General features: G+C 34.3%; 1 protein-coding gene across 1 annotated transcript in view; it reads left to right on the top strand.

Annotated features, from left to right (window-relative positions):
- sns (nephrin adhesion molecule sticks and stones) overlaps positions 1-24,557 on the top strand; it is a 216,413-nt gene that overhangs the window by 21,223 nt on the left and 170,633 nt on the right. Inside the window, exon 3 of the mRNA XM_090117137.1 lies at positions 4,335-4,484. Coding sequence (XP_089973263.1) covers positions 4,335-4,484 — 150 coding nt within the window. The remainder of the gene's footprint in view (positions 1-4,334; positions 4,485-24,557) is intronic.

The raw sequence follows: 24,557 nt of genomic DNA, 5'->3' as shown, positions 1-24,557 counted from the left end.
AAACTTCACTTCTAAGATAAGGCGAATTAATTCAGTTTTTATTTGTTTCTTAAGACTTTAAATTTTAATTAAATGGAGGTGTCGATGAAAGTACTGAAGATGGACTTGAGAAAATCCTTCATTTTATTACTGTTTATTCAGAGGTGTCATTTTTTAAACTTTCTTTAAGTTTTGTGTTTATTGTCTTGGCTCAGTGTTATTACATTTTATGTTAATTAACTCGGTATTTTTTTTTGTTTCTTTAAAATTATGATTGTATTAATTATATGAAGTTTTAATAGAACTATTCGACAGTACATAGGTTGTTAATTTATATATTTGCCAAGTTACCTTCAATAATTAAGTTAGTTAATACATAAATCGTGAATCAGTCTTTTTAATACACCCCTCACTCTCGCAAAACAAACCGCCTTTTCCTATCCGGTTAGTAAACATGTTCACAGTTTTTTCAACACTTCAAACTCACATACACATTAGAAAAGTACCTATCCATTACATTTCATACGCTTATACGTCATGTTTTTCAACAATTTTACAAAACCGTGTCGTATTACAATGGACACGCTCTTCCGTGTTTTGTCGACTCCAGCTAAACTTCCCCTTGATATCTTTCCTATAAATCTCACCACGTCAGCAAATCATAACTTTTATGGTTGAATTTTATTGATACCTACCCTCTATTAATGGTATTTTTGCGTGTATTTGTAAACAAAATGAAATTGTTATTATAATTGCAGTTAGAAGAAAATCTCATATCGGGATATTATGTATGTATTAACATCAATCTTTGTACCACACTTGAAAATAAATAATTTGAATTTGAATATATTTTTTTCGTAGTTAAAAATTCAATTTACTTAAAATAAGGGTAGATCGCAATTAAACAAGATAAAAATGTCTGTATGTTTTTTACGGATTAATGGTTAAACCACTGTACCTACTGATTTGGAAGACATTATAAATGAAAATTTGTTGAAAGTTCAAGCGTAGCACACAAAATAAGAAAAAAATAAACTACCTATCTCTAAAAGTTTGAAGTAGGTAATACATTTTTTTTTGCTCGTGGTATTGAACTTGGGTGAAACCGTTCCTACATAGGCACAGCTAGTTCCTACATATTTTTAAACAGACATACACATTTTTCAAGTCGGTTAAACGAATCTTTTTATTTCAAGTACACTCAACATGTAATCATTATAACAAGTACAAAAACTAAAACATACTTGAGAAATAACTGAAACCTGTATTGGACTAGATTTAAACGCTATCATTAAGATAAATGCTTTAGTTTATAACCTGTATTTCCTCGCGTGTTTTAGAATAAATCTTTGTCTAATAAAAATAAAATTTTGTAAAAAAAAAACACTCCTGTTGGTCGTAGCGTGATAGCCTATAGCCTTCCTCGATAAATGAGCTTTCTAACACCAAAAGAATTTTTTAAATCGGACCAGTAGTTCCCGAGATTAGCGCGTTCAAACGAACAAACAAACAAACTCTTCAGCTTTATAATATTAGTATAGATTATGTAAAATCTTAAACTCAAAACTATCACATCACATTGGCTACATAATTTCAACTGCATTTTTCACTCATAAAAATCGAACCCTCAAAATTATCTTCACAATAATCAGATTCCACAACAAAAGATTTCCAACAATACCCGCATTTTTTGTACACAAAATATACTTTTCATACGAATAAATTACGCATTGTTAAAACAGCTAAAAACCTTTCCACCGCTACAAAGCTCACGAACTATAATTATTTTACAAAAGGCCTCGCGAGCGGAGTCGCGCACAAAAGCTTGTATGTCTGTCTGAGTGACAATTGAAAGTCGGACGGTTAATTTGAGTCCTCGTGCGTACGCCGCTTAAGGCTTCGTGTAAACTGGCCTTAATGTGGTGGAAGTTATGAGATATAGCGATTACATCCTTGTAGGTAAAAATACGAAAAATACAGAATGAAAAAAATTCTGGTTTGTACTTTATTTACGCTGTATAGGAGGAAACTTGTAAAATGCTAAATATGCCATTGATCAACATATTATTTTGGTGTATTTTTAAATTGCATTCTAATTCAAAATTCTTGTACTTGCACATTTTACGCTATTCCCGAGTGAGAATGCCTATATGTTTTGTAATTTTTACTTTAATCAAAAAGACGAGCGCCTATTTATGTAGTAGATAATATCATAAATGCAAGCTCTATATATTTACGGTGATGTGAAATTTTATACAACTACACGAATTTATTGGTTAGTTTCACAGTTTACCAGCTTTTGACGTAAATCGTTACCGATTAATTTAAATATTACCTACCTAAATTACTTTTTAACAGACATATCCAAGCTAAACGGAATGATCTATGAAGTCTTCTGTTTATTCTTATAAATCGGATTTTTTTTTTATTTTCAAGCAATTTTTAATGTAAAAAACGCTTAAGCTTATGGTTTACACCACACCAAGGAGCATTCACCTCTGAAGAGCGTCGCGTCGCCTTATAAGAACACTTGTCGCCTATCATATTAGCCTGATGTGAATCAACGTTTTTTGCTCAGCAGTTTTCAAGGTTCGTTGGAAGGACGATGCTTGCTTGAAAATTTTCAGTTTTTATAGTTGGAAAAATTGTGTTGTTTTGTATGTGTTTTGTAAGTTATTATGCGGAAGTAGAAGTAATGTATTTTTACGGTAAATTGTTGTCGAATTCACTATTTAAAAAGTTCTGTTACTTAATAAGTATCATATTTTGATTATTAAAAATATTCTTTGGTTGAGCAAAGCAGAAGAATATCTTCATACTATACCTACAGACAGACAGATATATAAATAACTAGCTTTCCACCCGCAGCTTCGCCCGCGCAGTCAAAGAAAAACCCGCATAGGTCCCGTTTTCGTGGGATTTCCGGGATAAAACCTATCCTATTTCCCGGGGTAAAAAGTAGCCTATATGTCCTTTCTCGGGTATTAAAATATCTCTATACCAAATTTCATGCAAATTGGTTCAGTGGTTAAGGCGTGATTGAGTAACAGACAGACAGACAGAGTTACTTTCGCATTTATAATATTAGTATGGATTATTATCAATGTTGATACCTTGACAGATAAACAATCATTATCCACGTTATTTCATAATATTTTTAATTAGGTATAGGTTATAAAAAATAGAAGTATGTACTTCCAAGTTAAAAGCAAAATATGATCAATAAAAATAGTTCCACTTTTTTATACGACTGCCTATCTACTAGGTAAGAAAAATCTCATTTTTTAGCACACAGCTAAACGAGTTCACTTTTTATTTATATGAATACTCATGCATTATTAATTGATAATTATCAATCGTTTTTAGTTATGAAGAATTTAATATTACGTTGATTAATAAAAACAAGCTGGCGCCTACGACTTTTTCCGCTCTAAAGATATTAAGACTGAGTAGGTAATAGGTATACAGATAACATTTCAAATGCATTGAATACAAGCAGCTACATTAATATTAGAAACACTTATCATTTACAAAACAAAATATTATTTTCGCTTTTATTATAGGTAACATATTTATTTACATGTAGTTAAACTACTAGACGTATTTCGGTGAAATTTGATGCGCAGATAGCTTACAAACGCACCATATTTAACCAGTTCTACATTTGATTATGTACCACCAAATACAAACAGACATTACATACAAAAAAAAAAACGTTAATTTTATTACTTAGTTATTATTTAAAAACTTTATTCAAATAGATTTTCGGTAGAAATAAATATATTTTCTTTCCCTTCTAGGAACAGGCAAAACCGCCCTATCTTGCTAGTCTAAGTACAAGTATAGAATAAGTACAAGTATAGCCTTCACTTGAAGCACACTTGCATGTACGTAAGTGTTGGCTAAGCACCAAGGTTTAGAGCTGAGCTAGGCACTAGGCTTTTTATTGAGAAATTATTTTTCTGACCTTCAAGGAAGATTTAATGCTTGGAAAAACTGGAATTTATGTAAAAAACAGAATATTGAATGTTATATGCTGTTAGGGAAAATTGTTTAAGTGCTTTTTTAATCTGTAGTTAACATTATACCTATCTTTACTAATATTATAAAGCTGAAGAGTTTGTTTGTTTGAACGCGCTAATCTCAAGAACTTCTTTTCCGATTTGAAATTTTTTTCCGGTGTTAGATAGCCCATTTATCGAGGAAGGCTATAGGCTATATTATATCATCACGCTAAGACCAAGTTAGTAATAAATAATTTAGTTTGTAAATACTTGTATCATACGAAAATAAGATACCTTTTCAAAAAGGTATTTAAACCAAAATCCTGCATACATTCATGTTTCTTGTTACAGTGCTTTCCACGGCCACCTGCTTCCAACAACAGTACTTCAGGGTGGTCCCCCGAAGCTTGCGCGTGCAGGAGCGCTCGGAGGCCGTGCTTGAGTGCGCGGTGGCGAACCTGGCTGGCCAGGTGCAGTGGGCCAAGGATGGATTCGCGCTCGGTAAGTGCCCCTTACACTCGACTGTTACTGTCATGTCGTAGTGCTCTCCATAGCTAGCTTCCAACAACAGTACTTCAGGGTGGTCCCCCGAAGCTTGCGCGTGCAGGAGCGCTCGGAGGCCGTGCTTGAGTGCGCGGTGGCGTACCTGGCTGGCCAGGTGCAGTGGGCCAAGGATGGATTCGCGCTCGGTAAGTGCACCTTACACTCGACTGTTACTGTCGTAGTGCTCTCCATAGCTAGCTTTCAACAGCAGTACTCCAGGGTGGTCCCCAGCAGCCAACATATTTGCATGTGACAGCCTAAGTACCTACATTGGCGGCGGCATCACACGACATCAATGGCGTTGCCTTACTGTACACAGTACACACAAGGGTTGTAGTTAACCTAATCCATACTAATATTATAAATTCGAAAGTAACTCTGTCTGTCTCTTACTCAATCACGCCTTAACTACTGAACCAATTTGCATGAAATTTGTTATAGAGATATTTTGATACCCGAGAAAGTACATAGGCTACTTTTTACCCCGGGACATAGGATAGGTTTTTATCCCGGAAATCCCACGGGAACGGGAACTATGCGGGTTTTTCTTTGACTGCGCGGGCGAAGCCGCGGGTGGAAAGCTAGTATAATATATATTGTAATAGTTACTGTGATAATAACACAGCATAAAGAGAAGTAGATACCTTAGATACTGTGACATTATAGTAAGGATTGAGAGGCTAGTAATCTTAATCTTTAATCTTAGTATGTGTGGTATCTTTTTTGACTTCTATAATTTTGTGGTCAGTTTAAGGTAATTTATTAAGATTTTAAAAGCGATATGTGGATTATATCCTGACACTTTGTAATATGACCGTACTCTTAAATTATTATAGTTACCAGCATAATGAACTTTGAGAATACATTCTGGTTGACCAGCCTTACTTTACAAGTAATTCTTCGCTCGTAAAACATAAAATTGTTAAGACTAAACAGCTGCTTTCTTTTCGTTTACAAATTAATATAATTAATCGCCAGTTAACAGCTGTTACATTGACAAACGGTCAGTTAAACGTTATTTATTAGTAGTGATTAAATTCTAATTACCATAGATTGAAGAAATTGAATTATGCATAAAGTATGAACCTACGATATTACATAACTCAGAATAATAAATAAAAATGCACATTTACGAAAATCGTTTTAAAGCAGTTAAAATTAGCTTCAAAGTGCAGTTAGGGTGGGTAATAAATATAAAAATGTGTTTTTATTGTTTAAAATCAGTGTATTTCGTGCCCGAAGCCAAGTATCCATCGTTACTTTGAATCCAAGATGGCGGACCGCCAACACATAATGCTCTCTTGATATTGTTATGTAATGTATCAAAATTTCTGTAAATTATATGTGGATTTTGAATGCATTGAAGTTATTTTTATATTGTTTATTGATAGGTTGTATGTGTTGTTGTTTGAATGAAGTAAAATTACTTACAGATTTAAATATCCTCCTATTATTTTGTCATATCTGATCTTTTTTTATACCTATGGTATTACTTAGTCGTGTATGTCTTTCTGTTTATACAGGGTGTCCCGTAAGTAGTGGACCAACGGGTTATGGGGAGTAGAGGGACTTATTATCTAACAAAAATACTAAAATTTATTGTCCTAAACCATAAAGTTTTTGATTTATGCTTTATTTTCAAAATTTGATAAAAATATCATCCACGTAAGCTTAATATGAACTTTTACCATTTCTGTTTTTATTTTATTCTTATTTTTTTCGTTCAAGGTTGTTAAGAATACATAAGTCTTCCTAATAAAAATGATACTCAAGCATAATTAACAACAACAACAAAATTAGACCAAAAAATAGGTAAAGGTATGTTTGAGGAATTTTCCTTCAAAAAACCAAAGTCGAACAACATCCAAATCACAAGCAAAATCAGTGTCCAATTCAAGCGCACTTCAACAAAGAATAATATCGTAATGACGGATTCAAGCTAAACACGCGTGTAGTTCCGAGCTATAAGCAAGTCACTGAAATAGTTGAAAGTCAAAGAAAATAATAGTGGGTTCAAGTATCGTCTATGATTGGCCAGAAACAATACAAAAGAATTCCAGCGCGCGCCCATAAAGGCAATAATTCTCGGAATAACTTAATGAGTTGACTACCTTATAATTTCTAATTTGAATGTTGTACGCCAATTTAACATTTTTTTAAATACTTTATACCACACAATTATACCTTTTTGTAATTTGTATGAGATGTAGAAGTTTTTAAAATAAAGTTTCACAGGGTCACCATACATTTTTTTTACACCAGCTTTGTTCAAACTTCAGTCTGTAAATTTTTAAAACGTAAAATTTTACCTATTTTTTGGTCTAATTTTGTTGTTGTTGTTAATTATGCTTGAGTATCATTTTAATTAGGAAGACTTATGTATTCTTAACAACCTTGAACGAAAAAAATAAGAATAAAATAAAAACAGAAATGGTAAAAGTTCATATTAAGCTTACGTGGATGATATTTTTATCAAATTTTGAAAATAAAGCATAAATCAAAAACTTTATGGTTTAGGACAATAAATTTTAGTATTTTTGTTAGATAATAAGTCCCTCTACTCCCCATAACCCGTTGGTCCACTACTTACGGGACACCCTGTATACTGGAGCTTTTATAGTAAAACAAATTTAATGGCAGTTTTTGATATCTATTTGTTTGATATTTTGCATTTATGGGATGTTTTTAAATAGAAATCCTTTATTGCATTAAAAATAAGCACATGAAAAGCAAATAATGCACTCAAAATTAGCAAATTTTGTAAATTCTTGCCAAATTTATTTAAATTAAAATACATATATACCTATATCTACAAAATTCAGATTCTATCAAACACCAAACAAAATTAAATCAAATTCAACACAACAATATAGCCTATGTACAGCACCAATCAATACAACGTATTATATTCAGAACAAGTACACAGTATAACTAGCACGTAGAGACCATTCAGTTGGACAATACAAACAAAAGTACATCGCAGCGTTTGAGGTTGCCTCTAAATGGATTGAGTCTGTATGGATTGTAATTGGTGGGTTAAGGCATGAGATTTTATTAATTTTGCAGTGATGTTTATCAATTTAAAATGATGAACATTTTGTATTGGCAATGCATGTAGAACGTGATTAGTTTTTGAAGTGAAACTTCTTTATCGGGGTTGGAAAAAAATTTAGTAACATTTTTTCGTTATGCGTGACATTTTTCCGTTACGCGCCATCTTTTTCTTATCCCTACCACGCGTGATTCGACGTATTTCTGTAAAGTTGCATATAATAAATTATTATTTGAAAAATAAGGTCATATAGAAGTTTCACTTCTTACGTGTGTACACTAGTACACGCACACGTTTTTTTATAGTGCGGTTTAAAGAAACCTTAAACCACTATTGAGAGATATCTGTAATTGTCCAAGTGACTTATTATTTTTAAATAGTTCTTGTTGGCCAGGTATTCTCTCTTCTTAATTGTAATTCAAAATATAATATTTCTCAACAAATACAAGTAACACTAATTCTCTGTGTGAACTTATAATTAAATGCTGGTTAATCATCACTACGCATTTTCCGGTCAGAAATGTTATTAATAATGTAATGCAATGTAAATGCTTCCATGTAAATACGTCAACTGATGACAAAACATGTGATGAATAGAATATTTTGATAAAATTAAATCTTTAATGAAATTTGATTTGGTTACATCTGAATATTTGAAAATAAATTCAATTTTACTATAGTCACTCCTATTTATTAACTTATTCATCATATTTATTCAATAATCGCTACGTCTCCTCACTTGTACCACACACCAGCCCGTCTTTGGACGTGTCACAGTGCACAGGTCACTCGTTTTGTGTGTGTGTGTCAATGCAAAATGAATTTTACCAATTGTGTGTTTGTTACGAGCGATTTTGTATCTAAATAGAAAGGTATAAGGTTCAGTTTTGAATGGTTTGGAGTTTTTTGTTTAATTGTTAATTTATGCTTTTGAGGCATGTTATATTTTATCTAAATAGAGACAGATACTTTTGTAACCAATATAAAGAAATAACTAGATAATATATTATCACTTATAATACCACAAGAGCTTCAAAATTATCGGGTATTTTCCGATAGGTTCGTTGCAAACAAATGAAGGAGTCAATTTTTAGTCAAGGTTAAAAAATCACGAGCGCGAAGCGCGAGTGATTTTTCCTGAAAAACTTGACGACTTTATTTGTTTGCAGGGAACCTTGAGGGAAATGCCAGATAATTTTGAAGCTCGTGTGGTATTAGGGAGATTATTTTTCCGTCCCAAATGTCGGCCAATAATTTCACAATTGAATTGAACCTGTCAGTTTGACGTCAACGACCAGAGAAAATTTTCAAAAAATTATCAGTATAATACCATGTAGGTTGTACCACGTGACGTCGAATGGTGCAATTCTATTGGTCGATATTTGGGTCGGAAAAATAATCATACTTTATTAGTTCGACCATATACCTATCAGCTAGAATCCAATCATAATATTGTATTATATTGGGTTAACTACAACCCTGTAATATTGAAAATTATTAATAAAATAAAACAACGTGTATATCAGATTGCGAACAAGAGGCAAGTCTCTTTAATGAGCAAGAACGAATGAACCGATACATCAATCAATACAATTCATACAGTCACAAAAGTAATTACATTCTTCACTCTCTTACTCACTAGATAACGTAGGTTTCATTTGATGTACACAGATTAAAAAAAAAACAACACCCCCACTACATCACATGAAACCAAAATACAATATTATAAACAATCAATAATTCCCAGAGCTTTAATACATTTGTAATGCTTGCTTGCACAAAGTGATTTTGTAAAAATATCAGCTGGCATATCGCTAGTACACATGTATTTAATACTTATAATCTTGTTTTCAACAGACTCCCTCAAAAAATGATATTTTATATCAATGTGTTTACTTTTTCTGTGTAAGACATGATTAATAACAAGTTTTTGGGCGCTCTGGCTATCATTATATAAGGTAATAGTATATGCTGGTTGATTAGTGACTTCCGACAACAATACTCTTAAATACATAGACTCTTTACAAGCTTCTGACATAGACATATACTCAGCTTCCATACTAGATAAAGCTACCGTTTTTTGTTTTTTACTTTCCCACGATATTACACCCCCTGACATCATAAAACAGTACCCTGTATATGACTTTCGGTCAACACAATTATTGGCCCAATCAGCATCAGCAAAACCTAACAATTCAGAGCTACCTTTTACATACCTTATACAATAATTTTTAGTCCTTTTTAAATACCTAAGAATGCGTTTAGCATAATTCCAATGAGTGCTATTATGACAAGTATTAAATTGACTTAAGAAACTAACACTAAAAGTTATGTCAGGCCTCGTTAATACAGACAAATACATGAGACTACCAATCAATTGCTGATATGGAATATTAGTATCATTAACATTGTTATTTTTATCTATATTTAGTTTTAATTCCATAGGTGTACTAGCCTCTTTACAATTTAACATGTTAAATTTAACTAATAATTCTTCAATATATTGTTCTTGGTCTAAAGTACATACATTATTTTTATAATCAATATTTACTCTCATTCCCAAGCATTGTTTTACATTTCCAAGATCTTTAATTTTAAATTTAGTATTCAAAACTGAAATTAAACTATTTGTCTCTACTTTACTGTTTGAGTATACAAAAAAATCATCCACATAAAGAGCAACAATAACTTTTACATTGTCATGAAATTTAGTAAATACACATGGTTCTATATGACTTCTCTTAAAGCCTAATTCTGTCAAACATTGATCAACTTTATCATACCATGACCTTGACGACTGCTTTAAGCCATAGATAGCTTTATTTAATTTTACAATTATTTTCTCATTATTACTATCTAAATTAACTTGTGGATGAGCCATATAAATATCTTCTTTTAAAATACCATTCAAAAAAGCAGTTTTAACATCCAAATGAGTAACTTTTAAATCTAATTGTACAGAAAGTGCAAATAACAATCGTAAAGTACAGTGACGCACAACAGGTGAAAATGTCTCATCATAGTCAATACCTGGTTTTTGGGTGAAGCCCTTCGCTACCAGACGAGCACGATATCTAACACTGTTATCACTATCAAACTTTCTTTTAAAGACCCATTTACACTGCACTAATGTTTTACCTTGAGGCACTTCACTCACTATTGTCCATGCATCATTCTCTTTGAATGCTTGAAGTTCCTCTTCCATTGCAGAAATCCACTTATCTTTATCGGGACTTTGTAGAGCATGGTGGATACTGACTGGATCACTTTGATTCTCAGCATTCGACTGCATGCACAGGTTTGAATAACCATAACGCTGTGGTGGTCTCCTCATCCTCTTTGGTTTATCTGGTGGTGGAATCTCAGACACATCCTGCAATATAGGATTATTATTATTAATCTGGTTAATATCCTGTTTAGCTTCTTCATCAGTAAATTCATCCATGTCTTTCTTTTCTTCCTTTATTTCTGAGATTTCCCCCACTGAAACTGATATGGTTTCATTCATGTTACTTTTTAAGTTTTCTTGAATTATGACATCCCTGCTTACTGTCACACATTTCTTAACTGGGTCATAAATCCTATACCCTTTCACACTTTCAGAGTAACCAACCAGTATATGTGGTTTAGATTTAATATCCCACTTTAATCGTTTTTCCTTTGGAATGTGTACCATGGCCTGGCTCCCGAAAATACGAATGTGACTAAGATTAGGTTTCTTATTAGTCCAAAGTTCAATTGGTGTCAAGTCTTGTAAGCCCGAAGCTGGTGACCTATTTCTAAGGTACACGGCTGTGTTTACCGCTTCAGCCCAGAACTTTTTGTCTAGTTTGGCATCAAACAACATGCAACGAGCCCTTTCTACTAGAGTTCTGTTCATACGTTCACTGATAGCATTCTGTTCTGGAGTATAGATATTCGTTTTCTGATGAAGTATACCAGCTTCTGCCAAGTAACTATCAAACAATGTATTACAAAATTCCAGACCGTTATCAGTTCTAAATATTTTAATCCGCTTATTCTGTTGATTTTCAACTAAAGCTTTAAAATCTTTAAAATATTTAAATGCTTCGTTCTTAGCTTTCAAGAAATAGACAAAAGTCATGCGTGTGTAATCATCAACAAAGATTAAAAAATACCTGCAGCCTCCAATTGAATTCACCTCCATAGGTCCACACACATCTGCATGAATGATGTTAAGTACTTCACTACTTCTGGTACCAACATGGTTAAACGGTAATCGTGACTGCTTCCCTTGGCAACACACAACACACGAACTTTTATCAACAACAGCTTTGTCAGTAAAGTCAATGCCCACAACTGCACCATCTTTCATTTTGGTGAGGTCTTTACTGTTCAAGTGGCCCATCCTTCGATGCCACAACTCACTTTTTCCACTGACAGTCGTTGAGAGCCAACAGCTGTGTTTATTTTCTACAATAAGTTTATAGACACCATCGACTAACCTTGCCTCTCCTATCATCTGATTTTTACTGTTGTAGATATAGCAATAATTTTTATTGAAGTCCACTCTGTTTCCATTTTCAATTAATTTACTCACAGATAATAAATTCGTTGCAATACTTGGCACGCATAACACGTCTTTCACTGTGATATTATATCTGCTTTTCGACGTAATCGTAACAATATCAACATCACCCGAGCATAATACAGCCATCACTCCATTGTTAGCCGCTGTAATTTCCTTTATACTCGTGTTTTCTGATGGATTCCGAATATTGTTCACGTTCGAGGTTATGTGCACACTTGCACCTGAATCTAAGTACCAATCATCTTTCTTGAAGTTTTCCCGTAAAAATAATGCAGAAAAACAATTTAAGTTGTTTGTCATCGCACCAGTTAAATTCACTTTACAGTGAATTAATAAAAAAAATCATATATTTTAAATGATTTTAATTAAAAATAAAATTTACAAGTACGTGTTATCATGAGCACGATGCTTCACAATATATTTTAATTCTAATATTATAATCTATAGGAATAAGACGTTCTCACGATCGAAAGCACATCGTCAGCGCTTCACGTTACATATAGCGTAGGGTTGTCACATAACTCCTCCCCCCGCAGATCCGCAACTATTTTAGGACATTGAGTGAAAATGTTGCGGCAGGATCAACTTCTGGGGCTGATGTATTATTCGATCTCTGAATTTTCATTTTCTTTGATCTGTAGCGACGATAGCACAGGAACATTGAAGTGGCCGCTGCGCACAGTAGAAAGATGTAAAGTGGTATTGTCGTATGGTAGATGGCGAACTCTCTCTCAGGGGCGACCGTCGTATATACTTCTATTTGCTTATGTAGGTTGTGTAATCCCTGTAGGTTGATGGAGTGCAGTCCCAAGGTTTTTAGCGGTCTCGTCGGGATATTATTGATTGGTGCAATTAAAATTTTTGTAGGTGTCCCTTTAATTTCATTATTAATATTTACAATAGTGAGGTCGTCAGTACGTAGAGAACAGCTTGTCGGCAACGTTGCTATGAAACTGCCTTGGAGATGAAGGTATTCCTTATGATTGCAGGATAATTCAACTTTTGTGAGATGTGGGAAAATAATGGTGTAGTGACTGTCGTCCAATTTCTCCATTGCTGGCTTAGTTAATGTTAGGCAGGTGGATTCACAGTCGCTGGATATCTCCTGCGTGGTGATGAGGTTTGCAATACAGTCGGGTGAACTTCTTGTATGGTGGTTTAAGGTCTCTTCACATAGAAACCGATTGCTCAACTTCGGGCATTCAGCCTCTATGTACACATAAATATCTTTATTGGTTGCTATGTAGGGATAGGGAGGTATGATGATATGACTTGTACGATTAGGCAAGACGGATAGTTTGTAAAGGTTATAAGTGTGAGGAGTTATAATGGGGAATCTAAATATAATTACTATCATATTTTTACTAAATTATGATCCAGTTCGAATTATACTACGTAATATATCTATTCCTAACATATCATTTCGCGCTCGCGATGTACGCGTAAAAGCTAAACTATCCTCTATATTTCTTATAACTAAAAGTAAATCATTAATATTACCGTCTAAGGGACCTGGTTATTCTGTAGAACGCCCTGGTTTTAAAACTTCTAACAAGGACGATGCGTTATCCAATTTTCCAATTTTTCGTTCAAATGTTGAACCCTAATTTTATATAGTATCTTATAATGTACGATTATCAAAATTCTTTTCAAATTCTAACATTTACTTTCTAGCTAAATTAATTTTTAAATCAATGTCGTCTTATATAGTGTAGGTAAAAGGTATGGTAATGGGTGATAACGTTTATCAGGCCTAGGTTAAAGGGAAGTAGTGGGTTTTGGAGTACGTTTGAGTCGGGATTTCGAAACAGGTAAGCGTTTTTTGGAAGTATATACATGTATCGGTAAATTAGACACAACTTTGTCTTTTATGAATCGTGAAGCTAACTTTTGCCTCGCGGCTATCGGATTACGTATATATACTTCTTGATCAGGTGCATAGTCAATCTCAGGTTCTCTCCGGGTATTATGTCGCGTCATGATTGCTTTACGTTCTGCGAATGATGAGTCGTGTATTAATTTATAAACTGTCTCCATGTTAATTCGATGGTTATGTATGTATTGTTGTAAAAGTCTTTCCGATAAATTTAAGTCAGTTGGGTCTCTAGGGTCATAATGTCCTGTAATTACATCATAAGGTCGGCATTTAGTCAGACTGTGTACAGAACTATTATATGCTAAGATCGCGTATGGCACTAATTTTGCTGCAGTTTCATTTTTATGCTTTAATTTCAATATTCTTATATGCTCGATAAGGGTGCTATGGAAGCGTTCTATCATACCGTTTTCGTTGGGGGTATTAGGAGCAATCATATGATGATTGATCTTATGCAGACGTACAAATTCGGAAAATACTTGATTTGTAAATTCAGTTCCTCGGTCAGTAGTAATCGACATAGGTGAACCATGGTGCGTCATGAAAAGTAACAATGTTTTAATGATATTCGGTGCGGTACTATCGCTTATTCGGTACGCTTGAGCATATTTAGAGAATGAGTCAATAATAGTCAGATACTTATCCTGTTCTAGAGTCAATACGTCAGCATGAACAATCTCAAATGGTTTAGAAGGAGGAGGCACAATTTTAAACACTGGGCGTACAGGGTTACGGTCGTATTTTGCACTGTTGCAAATTGGGCATGTATTTATGTACCTTGTTATGTCGGTTTTCATTTTAGGCCAGAAGTATCGTTGGGACAAGGAAAGGTAAGTCTCGTTAATACCGCGATGGTTCGTTTTACCTTCGTGATATTTTCGAATAGTATCTTGTTGGACTAAATAATCAGTTATATCTTCAATCTGTCGCTTAACAAGAAATAATTTCATACATGAATTTTTAAAAGTATTTTGGATTAAAGGTACTATATCGAACATTTTACTAACAGGATTGACCAAAATTGCAGTACGAATTTTAGGATCTACATACTTCTTAATCAGCTCTACAATGTTTTCTTGTAAGCTGTCTTCGTTAATTTGTACTGAAACACGTAGGAATGTTTCAAATGGTTTCTTTATGGTAGGTTTCGTTGAAGGTGAGTTATTCGTGATTTTTATAAATATCTGTTTACGAAATGTGTTAAGTGGGTCATCACTTATGGGAATGTCAAGAATAGGATTTTCACGGCTAGTATGTTTTGTGCCTTCTGGTTTATTAATGTTAAGAGTTTCGTCTGTACCGTAAGCTCTTAAGGAGGGGGCAGTATCTGTCGATGATTGGCTAATTAAAGGTCTGTCGTCAGGTGCAGAAACAGTCGATGATCTACTATTTAATGGTCTGTCATCAGGTGCAGTTACAGTCGATTCAGAGTCAGAAATATTCACTATCATAGATTCTACGTTTTCATTATGCAATTCTATACGCGACAATGCGTCCGCGTTCGTATTGCATTTACCTTTCTTATAAACTATCGTATAGTCATATTCAGAAAGCTTAAGGCGCCAACGAGTCAGCCGAGAGTTCGGTTCCTTAAGATTCATTATCCATTGTAAGGGCTTATGGTCTGTTATAATTTTGAACTTTCTGCCAAATAAGTACGGTCGGAAGTATTTTGTTGCCCATACAATTGCCAATAACTCTTTTTCAATGGTACTGTAATTCATTTCACTATCATTTAAAGTACGTGAAGCATATGAAATAGGTTTGTCAGAACCGATTGGGCCTTGGGATAATATGGCACCAATAGCAACGTTGGATGCATCAGTCGTAAGTATAAACTCTTTCGTAAAATCTGGGTATTGTAATATGGGGTCATTCAATAGAAGTGTTTTACATTTTTCGAAACAATTGACGTATTCTGAATCTAGAGTAATTTTACTACCTTTTTTCAAACATCTAGTTAACGGTTTTGTAACACGGGCAAAGTCAGGGATAAATTTTCTGTAATAACCTAGAAGACCTAAAAATTGCTTTATTTCTTTAGAAGTTTTTGGAATAGGGTATTTAGTTACAGCTCTAATTTTATCCGGGTTTGGTTTAATTCCGTCTCTACTAATTATGTGACCCAAATATGCAGTTTCTAACCTAAGAAATTCGGATTTGTCCATTTGGATTTTAAAATTTGACTCACGGAGACGTTGGAATACTTTTTTAAGGTTAACAATATGTTCTTGTAAACTGGTGCTAAAGACTATAATGTCATCTAAGTAAACTAGGCATATTTCGTTCTGTAGACCACGCAAGACATTGTCCATAACCCTCTGAAAGGTGGACGGAGAATTCTTAAGTCCCATGGGCATTCTCAAAAATTCGAAATGCCCATGTTCCACGCTAAACGCAGTTTTAGAAATATCATTAGGATCCATCTCAACTTGTAGAAACCCGCTAGCTAAATCTAGTGTACTAAAGTATTGACACTTGCCTAATTTGTCAAGGACGTCAGTAATGTTAGGTATAGGATATTTGTCGTCAATAGTTTTTTCGTTTAATTTACGAAAATCTACGACTAATCTCCATTTCTGCTTCCCTGAAGCGTCTGCCTTTTTGGGAACAATCCAAATTGGTGAGCTCCAGGCTGAGTCTGAAGGTCTTATAATACCTTGACTTAACATTTTTTGAATTTGATCTCTAACTTCATTTCTATGTACAAATGGATACCTATAGCTTTTAGTATGAATTGGTACTTCGTCCGTGGTTCGTATGCGATGTTTTATTTTATTAGTAAATGTAAGTGGTTCATCTTCTAAATAGAAAACGTCTGAATACTGTGCAACTAATCTTTCTAAGTTAGCTCGCTCTTCCTCATTTAAATGATCTGTACGTAACCGAGATATAACGTCTGATGTACGGGTTGATAACTTATTTGAATTAAATAATTCTGTATTATATATTTCACCGGAGACATGTCTATCCATTGAAAAAATGATATCATGTTGAGTTGGATTACGAACCTCTAAAATTCCTCTGTTATTTTTAACCGACGTTAAACAATACGGTATAACGCAATTTGATATAAATTGTTCTGGTATTAAAGTGTCACCATTTGGTACATTAACGGGTAATTTAAGTAATTTGGAAGACTCCGCTGGTAAAACGCATTCATATAAATTTACATTGGACGAATTATACATTTTAATAGGGTTAGTGGCATTACGCGTAATAAACTGTCGAGTTTTTAAGTCAATTTTCGATTCCAATTTTTCGAGCAAATCTAGGCCTATAAGTCCGTCAAATACGTCGTGAAACTTATATACAAAAAGTGTAATTTTATCAGTCTCTTGAAACTCTTTGAAACATGGTATAGTAATAGAGAAATCGTTTCTAGTAGTAGCATGTATATTAGTGACTTCGAAAGGATCGTAATTTAATCTTATATTTGAATAAAACTTTTGAACCGCTTCGGGACTTATAAATGACTGATTAGCTCCTGTGTCTAATAAAAGTTTTAATGGTGGGTCTAAAATCTGTATGTACGGTAGCTGCCTTTGTGTCTGCAAATTAATTTCTATCTTGGCTTTCTTGTGAGGCTGGCCTTCGGAAAATTCTCATTGTCTGTCGAGTCAGTTTGTTGGTTAGTATCATTACTTTCATTAATTTCACATACGTTTTCTGATGGCATGTCGTAATTTTGATCATAAATCGCGTCATAGTTAGAGTAATTATCGTCGGCATAGTCAACATAATAGTTGTTATAGTCAGCGTCATAGTAGTCATAGTATGGAGAGTAATATTCATATGGTACACATTCATTAACATGGACATCACGAGTTTTAAAATAGTTAGTAGGTGGTGGGTTACCATGCTTACGCCAGTCATGTCCAGTCGAGGGTGATTCCTTCGTGACATAATGACTCACGCCACTCATTGGCGTTGGACCTTTATAATAATTTGGTTGAGGACGTTGTGGTAATCGGAATACGTTGCTATGGGGGTTATAGTTAGGTGGAATAGCTCGGAATATTTGTTGGGTACGTGTGGGCATTCTAGGAACATGCTGCTGGTTTTGAACAGGCATTCTAAATTGATACGGTGGGTTTGGTCGGATTTTAGGAGGAAACATATACGGTTGAGGTACATAGAGGGGCTTGGGTACATGAAAATTGGGTGACGGCATTAAAGAATTATTATATATGGACTTCGGTACATTATTATGATTCGAATAATTAAATTTGGATGAAGCATCGTTTCTTTGTTGTAAGTAAATTGTATTTAATTCCTCCTGAACATACTCTAATGCTTTCTCTATTGTTTCGGGCCTCATACAGCGTATACGCGACCCGAGGGGTTCTTTAAGACCCCTAACAAAAGCTTGTTTCGTCAATTTTTTATATAGGTCACGTTTTGCGTCTATAGTACTTTTAAGTGATTCATGTAAAGTTACGTAAGTCATCATGGTACTGAATAAAGACTGTAATCTATCATAAAACTCTTGGGGCGAGCTGCCGCCCTGGGTTTGCGACGCTATATCATTATACAGAGCCGTCTCGTCTCTCTGGTCAGAAAAATTGTTAACTAGGGCCTCACGGATTCCACCCCAACTATCAGGAATACCGTTAGTATTAATGAGGCGTGCCGCCGGTCCCGTGATTTTATTTAAAATGCCATTTATCAGCGATAAATTTGAAAGAGTGGACTCGGGGTCATCTTTTATATATTTAATAACTAATTGGTCGCATATTTTAATAAATCTTGTTAATACATGGGGGTTACCATCAAAATCTGGGACCACCCTTAAGCATTTAAAAATTTCTTCCGTGTCAAATGACATATTAAAACTATCAATACTTCTTATACTATCAACTAAACTATTTCTTGAGGACTGTTGGCTATTAACAGCCTCGTTACCCCGGGATTTCCTAGGATGGAAAATCGTGAAGGTTTATTCTAAAATTAATATAGGAATATAATATAGGAAAGCAACACAATAAAATAATTCTGTGCAACTCACATTAACATGGTTTCCGTATCGATGGCTGGATACTGCTGATGTTCTGGATACTCGCTTGGGTTTTAAAAAAAACCGGTCGGCCGCGCGGGGCCTCGGAACCGATATTTATTTCGGATATATCTTCCCGCGGGCGACCCGAGTATCCTACCGACTGCGCCAGTTAAATTCACTTTACAGTGAATTAATAAAAAAAATCATATATTTTAAATGATTTTAATTAAAAATAAAATTTACAAGTACGTGTTATCATGAGCACGATGCTTCACAATATATTTTAATTCTAATATTATAATCTATAGGAATAAGACGTTCTCACGATCGAAAGCACATCGTCAGCGCTTCACGTTACATATAGCGTAGGGTTGTCACATAACTCACCTTTCACTTGTGTACACTGATTTTTATAGTGCCCAATCTGTTTACAACGATAACACTTGATGACTTTCTTTTTGCTATTGTTAACATTTGACGTATCGCCATCTTTGTTGAACGTGTTTCCAATCTTACTGAATGATTTTGATCTTTGATCGATATGTCGACGCCCTCTAGTGTACAACGCTGTAGTTTCCGCCGAATCATCATTCCCGGACAAATCTAATAATTTGGATTTTACAACATCCGCCGTAATGGCGATCCCTGAATGTTCAATGGCCATGAGCATTGGAAAATATTTTTCAGGCAATCCTGCCAACATTAAACAACCAATCCATTCATCATTCACCACAAAACCCGTTCTAGATAATTTCTGCCCGGTTTCTATTATTTGAGTAATATAACTTGTCATTGAATCCGATGTTTCGAGACGTATTGAAATTAAATTTCTCAATAACATGATTCTTCTCGAAAAGCCCGCGTCATCAAACATCTGCTGTAATTTCTGCCATAGTTGTTTAGTAGTCTTAGCATCTTTAATGTGTACATATAACGAAGGATCTATGGTTAGAATCAACTTGGCTTTCGTCATAGCGTCTTCCGTAATGGCGTCGCCGGTTCCCTCAAGCTTGACAAATTTTGATTTTCCTTCAAGTACTAATAGGTTTTCAGCGGCAAACGCCCACTCGCTATAATTTTCTCGGCCTTTTAGTTTCGGCACATTTGCAATAAAGGAATTTGTACTTGAAGCCATATCTGTTGATCACACCACAACGCCGCGCCACGTGCAACAGGGATGAAAATTTTCTTTTAACCGTGATATATGACGCAATCACTCTCTAATCACTGATGCTAACTAAATAAAACCGGCCAAGTGCGAGTCGGGCTCGCGCACAAAGGGTTCCGTAGCAGCAAATATAATAAATTACAGTTAAATCAACCTATCTCAAAAACTATAAGAGATACTTTGATCAAACCAAAAATCGTTGAAAGAGTTAATTAGCATGCATCACCTCTATTTTTTTTAGAATTTTATACCCCGTAGTTATAAAAATAGAGGGGGGGGGACATACTTTTTACGACTTTGAGAGCTGATATCTCAAAAACCGTTCACTTTAAGAAAAATGTTTTTTAGAAAACTTTATATCATTTTAAAAGACCTTTCCATTGATACCCCACACGGGTATGTACATCGAAAAAAAAAATTTCATCCCTCAGTTACATGTATGGGGGGCCCCACCCCCAATTCTTTTTTTTACTATTTAGTGTCATATTTTTGTAGCGGTTCATACAACACATATTCCCATCAAATTTCATCACTGTAGTACTTATAGTTTCCGAGTAAATCGGCTGTGACAGACGGACAGACGGACAGACGGACAGACGGACATGACGAAACTATAAGGGTTCCGTTTTTGCCATTTTGGCTACGGAACCCTAAAAACTATAACTTTACAACTTTTGATAACTAATTATATGGATCTGGGCCCATAACCTATTAATAAAATAAAACAACGTGTATATCAGATTGCGAACAAGAGGCAAGTCTCTTTAATGAGCAAGAACGAATGAACCGATACATCAATCAATACAATTCATACAGTCACAAAAGTAATTACATTCTTCACTCTCTTACTCACTAGATAACGTAGGTTTCATTTGATGTACACAGATTAAAAAAAAAACAACAAAAATATTTAAATAGATAACAAATTAAATAAATTACGTCAAAGGATTTATCTAATTACAAAGCTTTTCATCGTATCAATTAGCAGAAGTCCAGGGTTCGAATCCGCAAAAGGTTAATTTTCACTACATTTAATTAAATATTCGCTTAATTTATTCGCTACAGGATATTTTAATCAACCTAATAGAAGTTTATCCGATTAATTTAAAAAGTTACAATTCCAGGAATCGATAATTGAATTACTTTTAAAATAATTGGTCGGGTTATAACTAAACTATGTAATTCTATAGAAGTATTTTTTGTATGTTTGTTCATTAATATTTAAATTAAAAACTACTCGACTTATATGTTAAAAAAATGTGTATGTGTACTAGTGTACACACGTAAGAAGTGAAACTTCTTTATGACCTTATATTTCAAAAAATAATTTACAGAAATACGTCGAATCACGCGTGGTAGGGATAAGAAAAAGATGGCGCGTAACGGAAAAATGTCACGCGTAACAAAAAATGTTACACTAAACTTTTTTCCAACCCCGATAAAGAAGTTTCACTTCAAAAATTTTAAAAATGAGTTACATATTTGGCCAGTAAAATAGGCTTCATGGCATGTAATAAATAATAACAATATGTATGGCGAATGCAAAGATCCTAATAGGTGCGGAAGACGCGGGTTCGTATCCCGCCTCGTATTCAATTTTTTTTCTTTAAAAATATATGTATTTATAAAGCATTTGAATGCCATAAAAAATATCAAATCAACTACCATATACAGGGTGTAATCGCTAAGTGTGCACAGGCGATTATTCCGAAAGTATTACAGATAACAAAAAACTTTAAACTGATATCGAAAGTACTTAACCTAATGTGTAAAATGGCCGTAATAAATTTTTAAAAATAAATCGAGAAATATTTCCCTGACATAGCCTGTAAATGTCTGGAAAATGTCCGGAAAATCCCCGGGAAATGGTAGGAAAATCCCCGGAAAATGCCTGGGTTATTCCCGGAAAATAACCGGAAATAGCCTGGGAAATGTCTGGAAAATGTCTGGAAAATATCCGGAAAATTCGTGGAAATTTCCGGGAAATCCCTGGAAAATATCCGGAAAATGCGTGAAAATGTCCGGAAAATATCTGGAAAATGCCTGGAAAATCCCCGAAAAATGCCAGGGAAATGTCCGGAAAATTGTCTGGAAAACATCCGGAAATTCCCTGGGAAATGCTCGGAAAATCCCCGGACAATGCCTGAGAAATTCTCGGAAAATAACCGGAAAATGCCTGGGAAATGCTCGGAAAATATCCGGTAAATCCCTGGAAAATGCCTGGAAAATATCCGGAAAATGCGTGAAAATGTCCGGAAAATGCGTGAAAATATCCGGAAAAACCGTGGAAAATGCCTGGAAAATATCCGGAAAATGCCTGGAAAATATCCGGAAAATGCGTGAAAATGTCCGGAAAATGCGTGAAAATATCCGGAAAAACCGTGGAAAATGCCTGGAAAATATCCGGAAAATGCGCCTGGAAAATATCCGGAAAATGCGTGAAAATGTCCGGAAAATATCCGGAAAATGCGTGAAAATGTCCGGAAAATGCCTGGAAAATATCCGGAAAATGCGTGAAAATGTCCGGAAAATATCCGGAAAATGCGTGGAAATTTCCGGAAAAACCGTGGAAAATGCCTGGAATATATCCGGAAAATGCCTGGAAAATATCCGGAAAATGCGTGAAAATGTCCGGAAAATACCCGGAAAATGCGTGAAAATGTCCGGAAAATATCCGGAAAATGCGTGAAAATGTCCGGAAAATGCCTGGAAAATATCCGGAAAATGCGTGAAAATGTCCGGAAAATATCCGGGAAATGCGTGAAAATATCCGGAAAATGCGTGGAAATTTCCGGAAAAACCGTGAAAAATGCCTGGAAAATATCCGGAAAATGCTTGAAAATGTCCGGGAGGAGCGTGGAAAATGTCCGGAAAATATCCGGAAAATGCGTGGAAATGTCCGGAAAATATCCGGAAAATGCGTGAAAATGTCCGGGAGGAGCGCGGAAAATGCCTGGAAAATCCCTTAAAAATGCCAGGGAAATGTCCGGAAATTTGCGAAGTAATTAAAGTAGAAAACCAAAAAAGAAAAAGAAAGCTAAAATCTTTCATATTAAATGTATATGGGATATTCATATTTCATACAATGTATGGGAGGGTTTAAAGATAATTTTTTTGATATTTCTCGATTTATTTTTAAAAATTTATTACGGTCATTTTACTCATTAATAGGTTAAGTTATAAGTAATTTCGATATCAGTTTAAAGTTTTTTGTTATCTGTAATACTTACGGAAAAATCGCCTGTGTACACTTAACGATTACACCCTGTATATACTTCCAAGCATTCTATAAAAACATGAACAAACAAACAGGCACTCGAATATTTATTTACATATAACTTAGACCGCTAACTTAAATTTATGCATTAAGTAGGAACTAAGTTTTTATTTGACTTGCGATTGAGTAGTGTTAATTCGCTGCAGAGGAATTTATAGCTGAAGTTTTTCAGTTTTTATTTGTGCACTAGATTACCAGTTTTATGTTGTTTTATGGGTATTTTAAGTAGGTCGATAAAACGAGAACTCTATGTAGTTATTAGGGGCTTTAACCGACGTTCGAACAAACGAAATCGCTATGTAGTTTTTTTTTTTTTTTAATGGCAAGAAGAACGCTATGTAGTTATTAGGGTTTTTCAGCGACTTTCGAACAAATGAAGGTGGTTTTTTTATGTTTGTGAATGGTTACGTGGTTTTTTATACGATTTACGTGATTATTTTAGGAACAGCAATAAATATGAGCTATTTAGACTTAGGATGGTTTCATCGCCTGCTGATATCTCTGATTGTTTGACATTTTTTGGCGTAAATTTTCATACTTTATTATTTTGTCCATCAATTAAAATAACAGATAATGTAATATGTACATATACTGAACAGAACATATCAAGATGCTGTGAAAACAGTCCTTAGAGTTAACTATGAGTCATAGTCTATTCCAGATAACTGTTTATTATTATTGTGTAGTTAGTTACTTTTAGTAGTAAGAAGGTCAGTGACCTTTTTCGTAAAAAGCTTTATTTATGACTGTGAACAGTATTTAATTAAAATTAATGTTGAATCGCAAAATAAATAAAATATTACTTTGTTTTATTGAAATATGTATTCATGCTTGATTATAAATTATTCTTATATATAATATATAAGAATATTAATCTTATATATAAAAATGAATCGCAAAATGTGTTGGTAAGCGCATAACTCGAGAACGGCTGAACCGATTTCGATAATTCTTTTTTTATTATATTCCTTGAAGTACGAGGATGGTTCTTATGAAGAGAAAACGTAAACATGTACCACGGGCGAAGCCGGGGCGGACCGCTAGTATAAAATAAATATTTAGGTATCTTCATTCATACTTACATATTTTAATGATAAATATGAAACA

The sequence above is a fragment of the Colias eurytheme genome, chromosome 27, assembly GCF_061535395.1.
Source record: "Colias eurytheme isolate Ceu_HAF_F1 chromosome 27, ilColEury1 Martin Lab GWU primary, whole genome shotgun sequence".
NCBI classification, from domain to species: domain Eukaryota; kingdom Metazoa; phylum Arthropoda; class Insecta; order Lepidoptera; family Pieridae; genus Colias; species Colias eurytheme.
The sequence above is the reverse complement of the archived record's forward strand: the minus strand, read 5'-3'. Positions and strand labels throughout refer to the sequence as shown.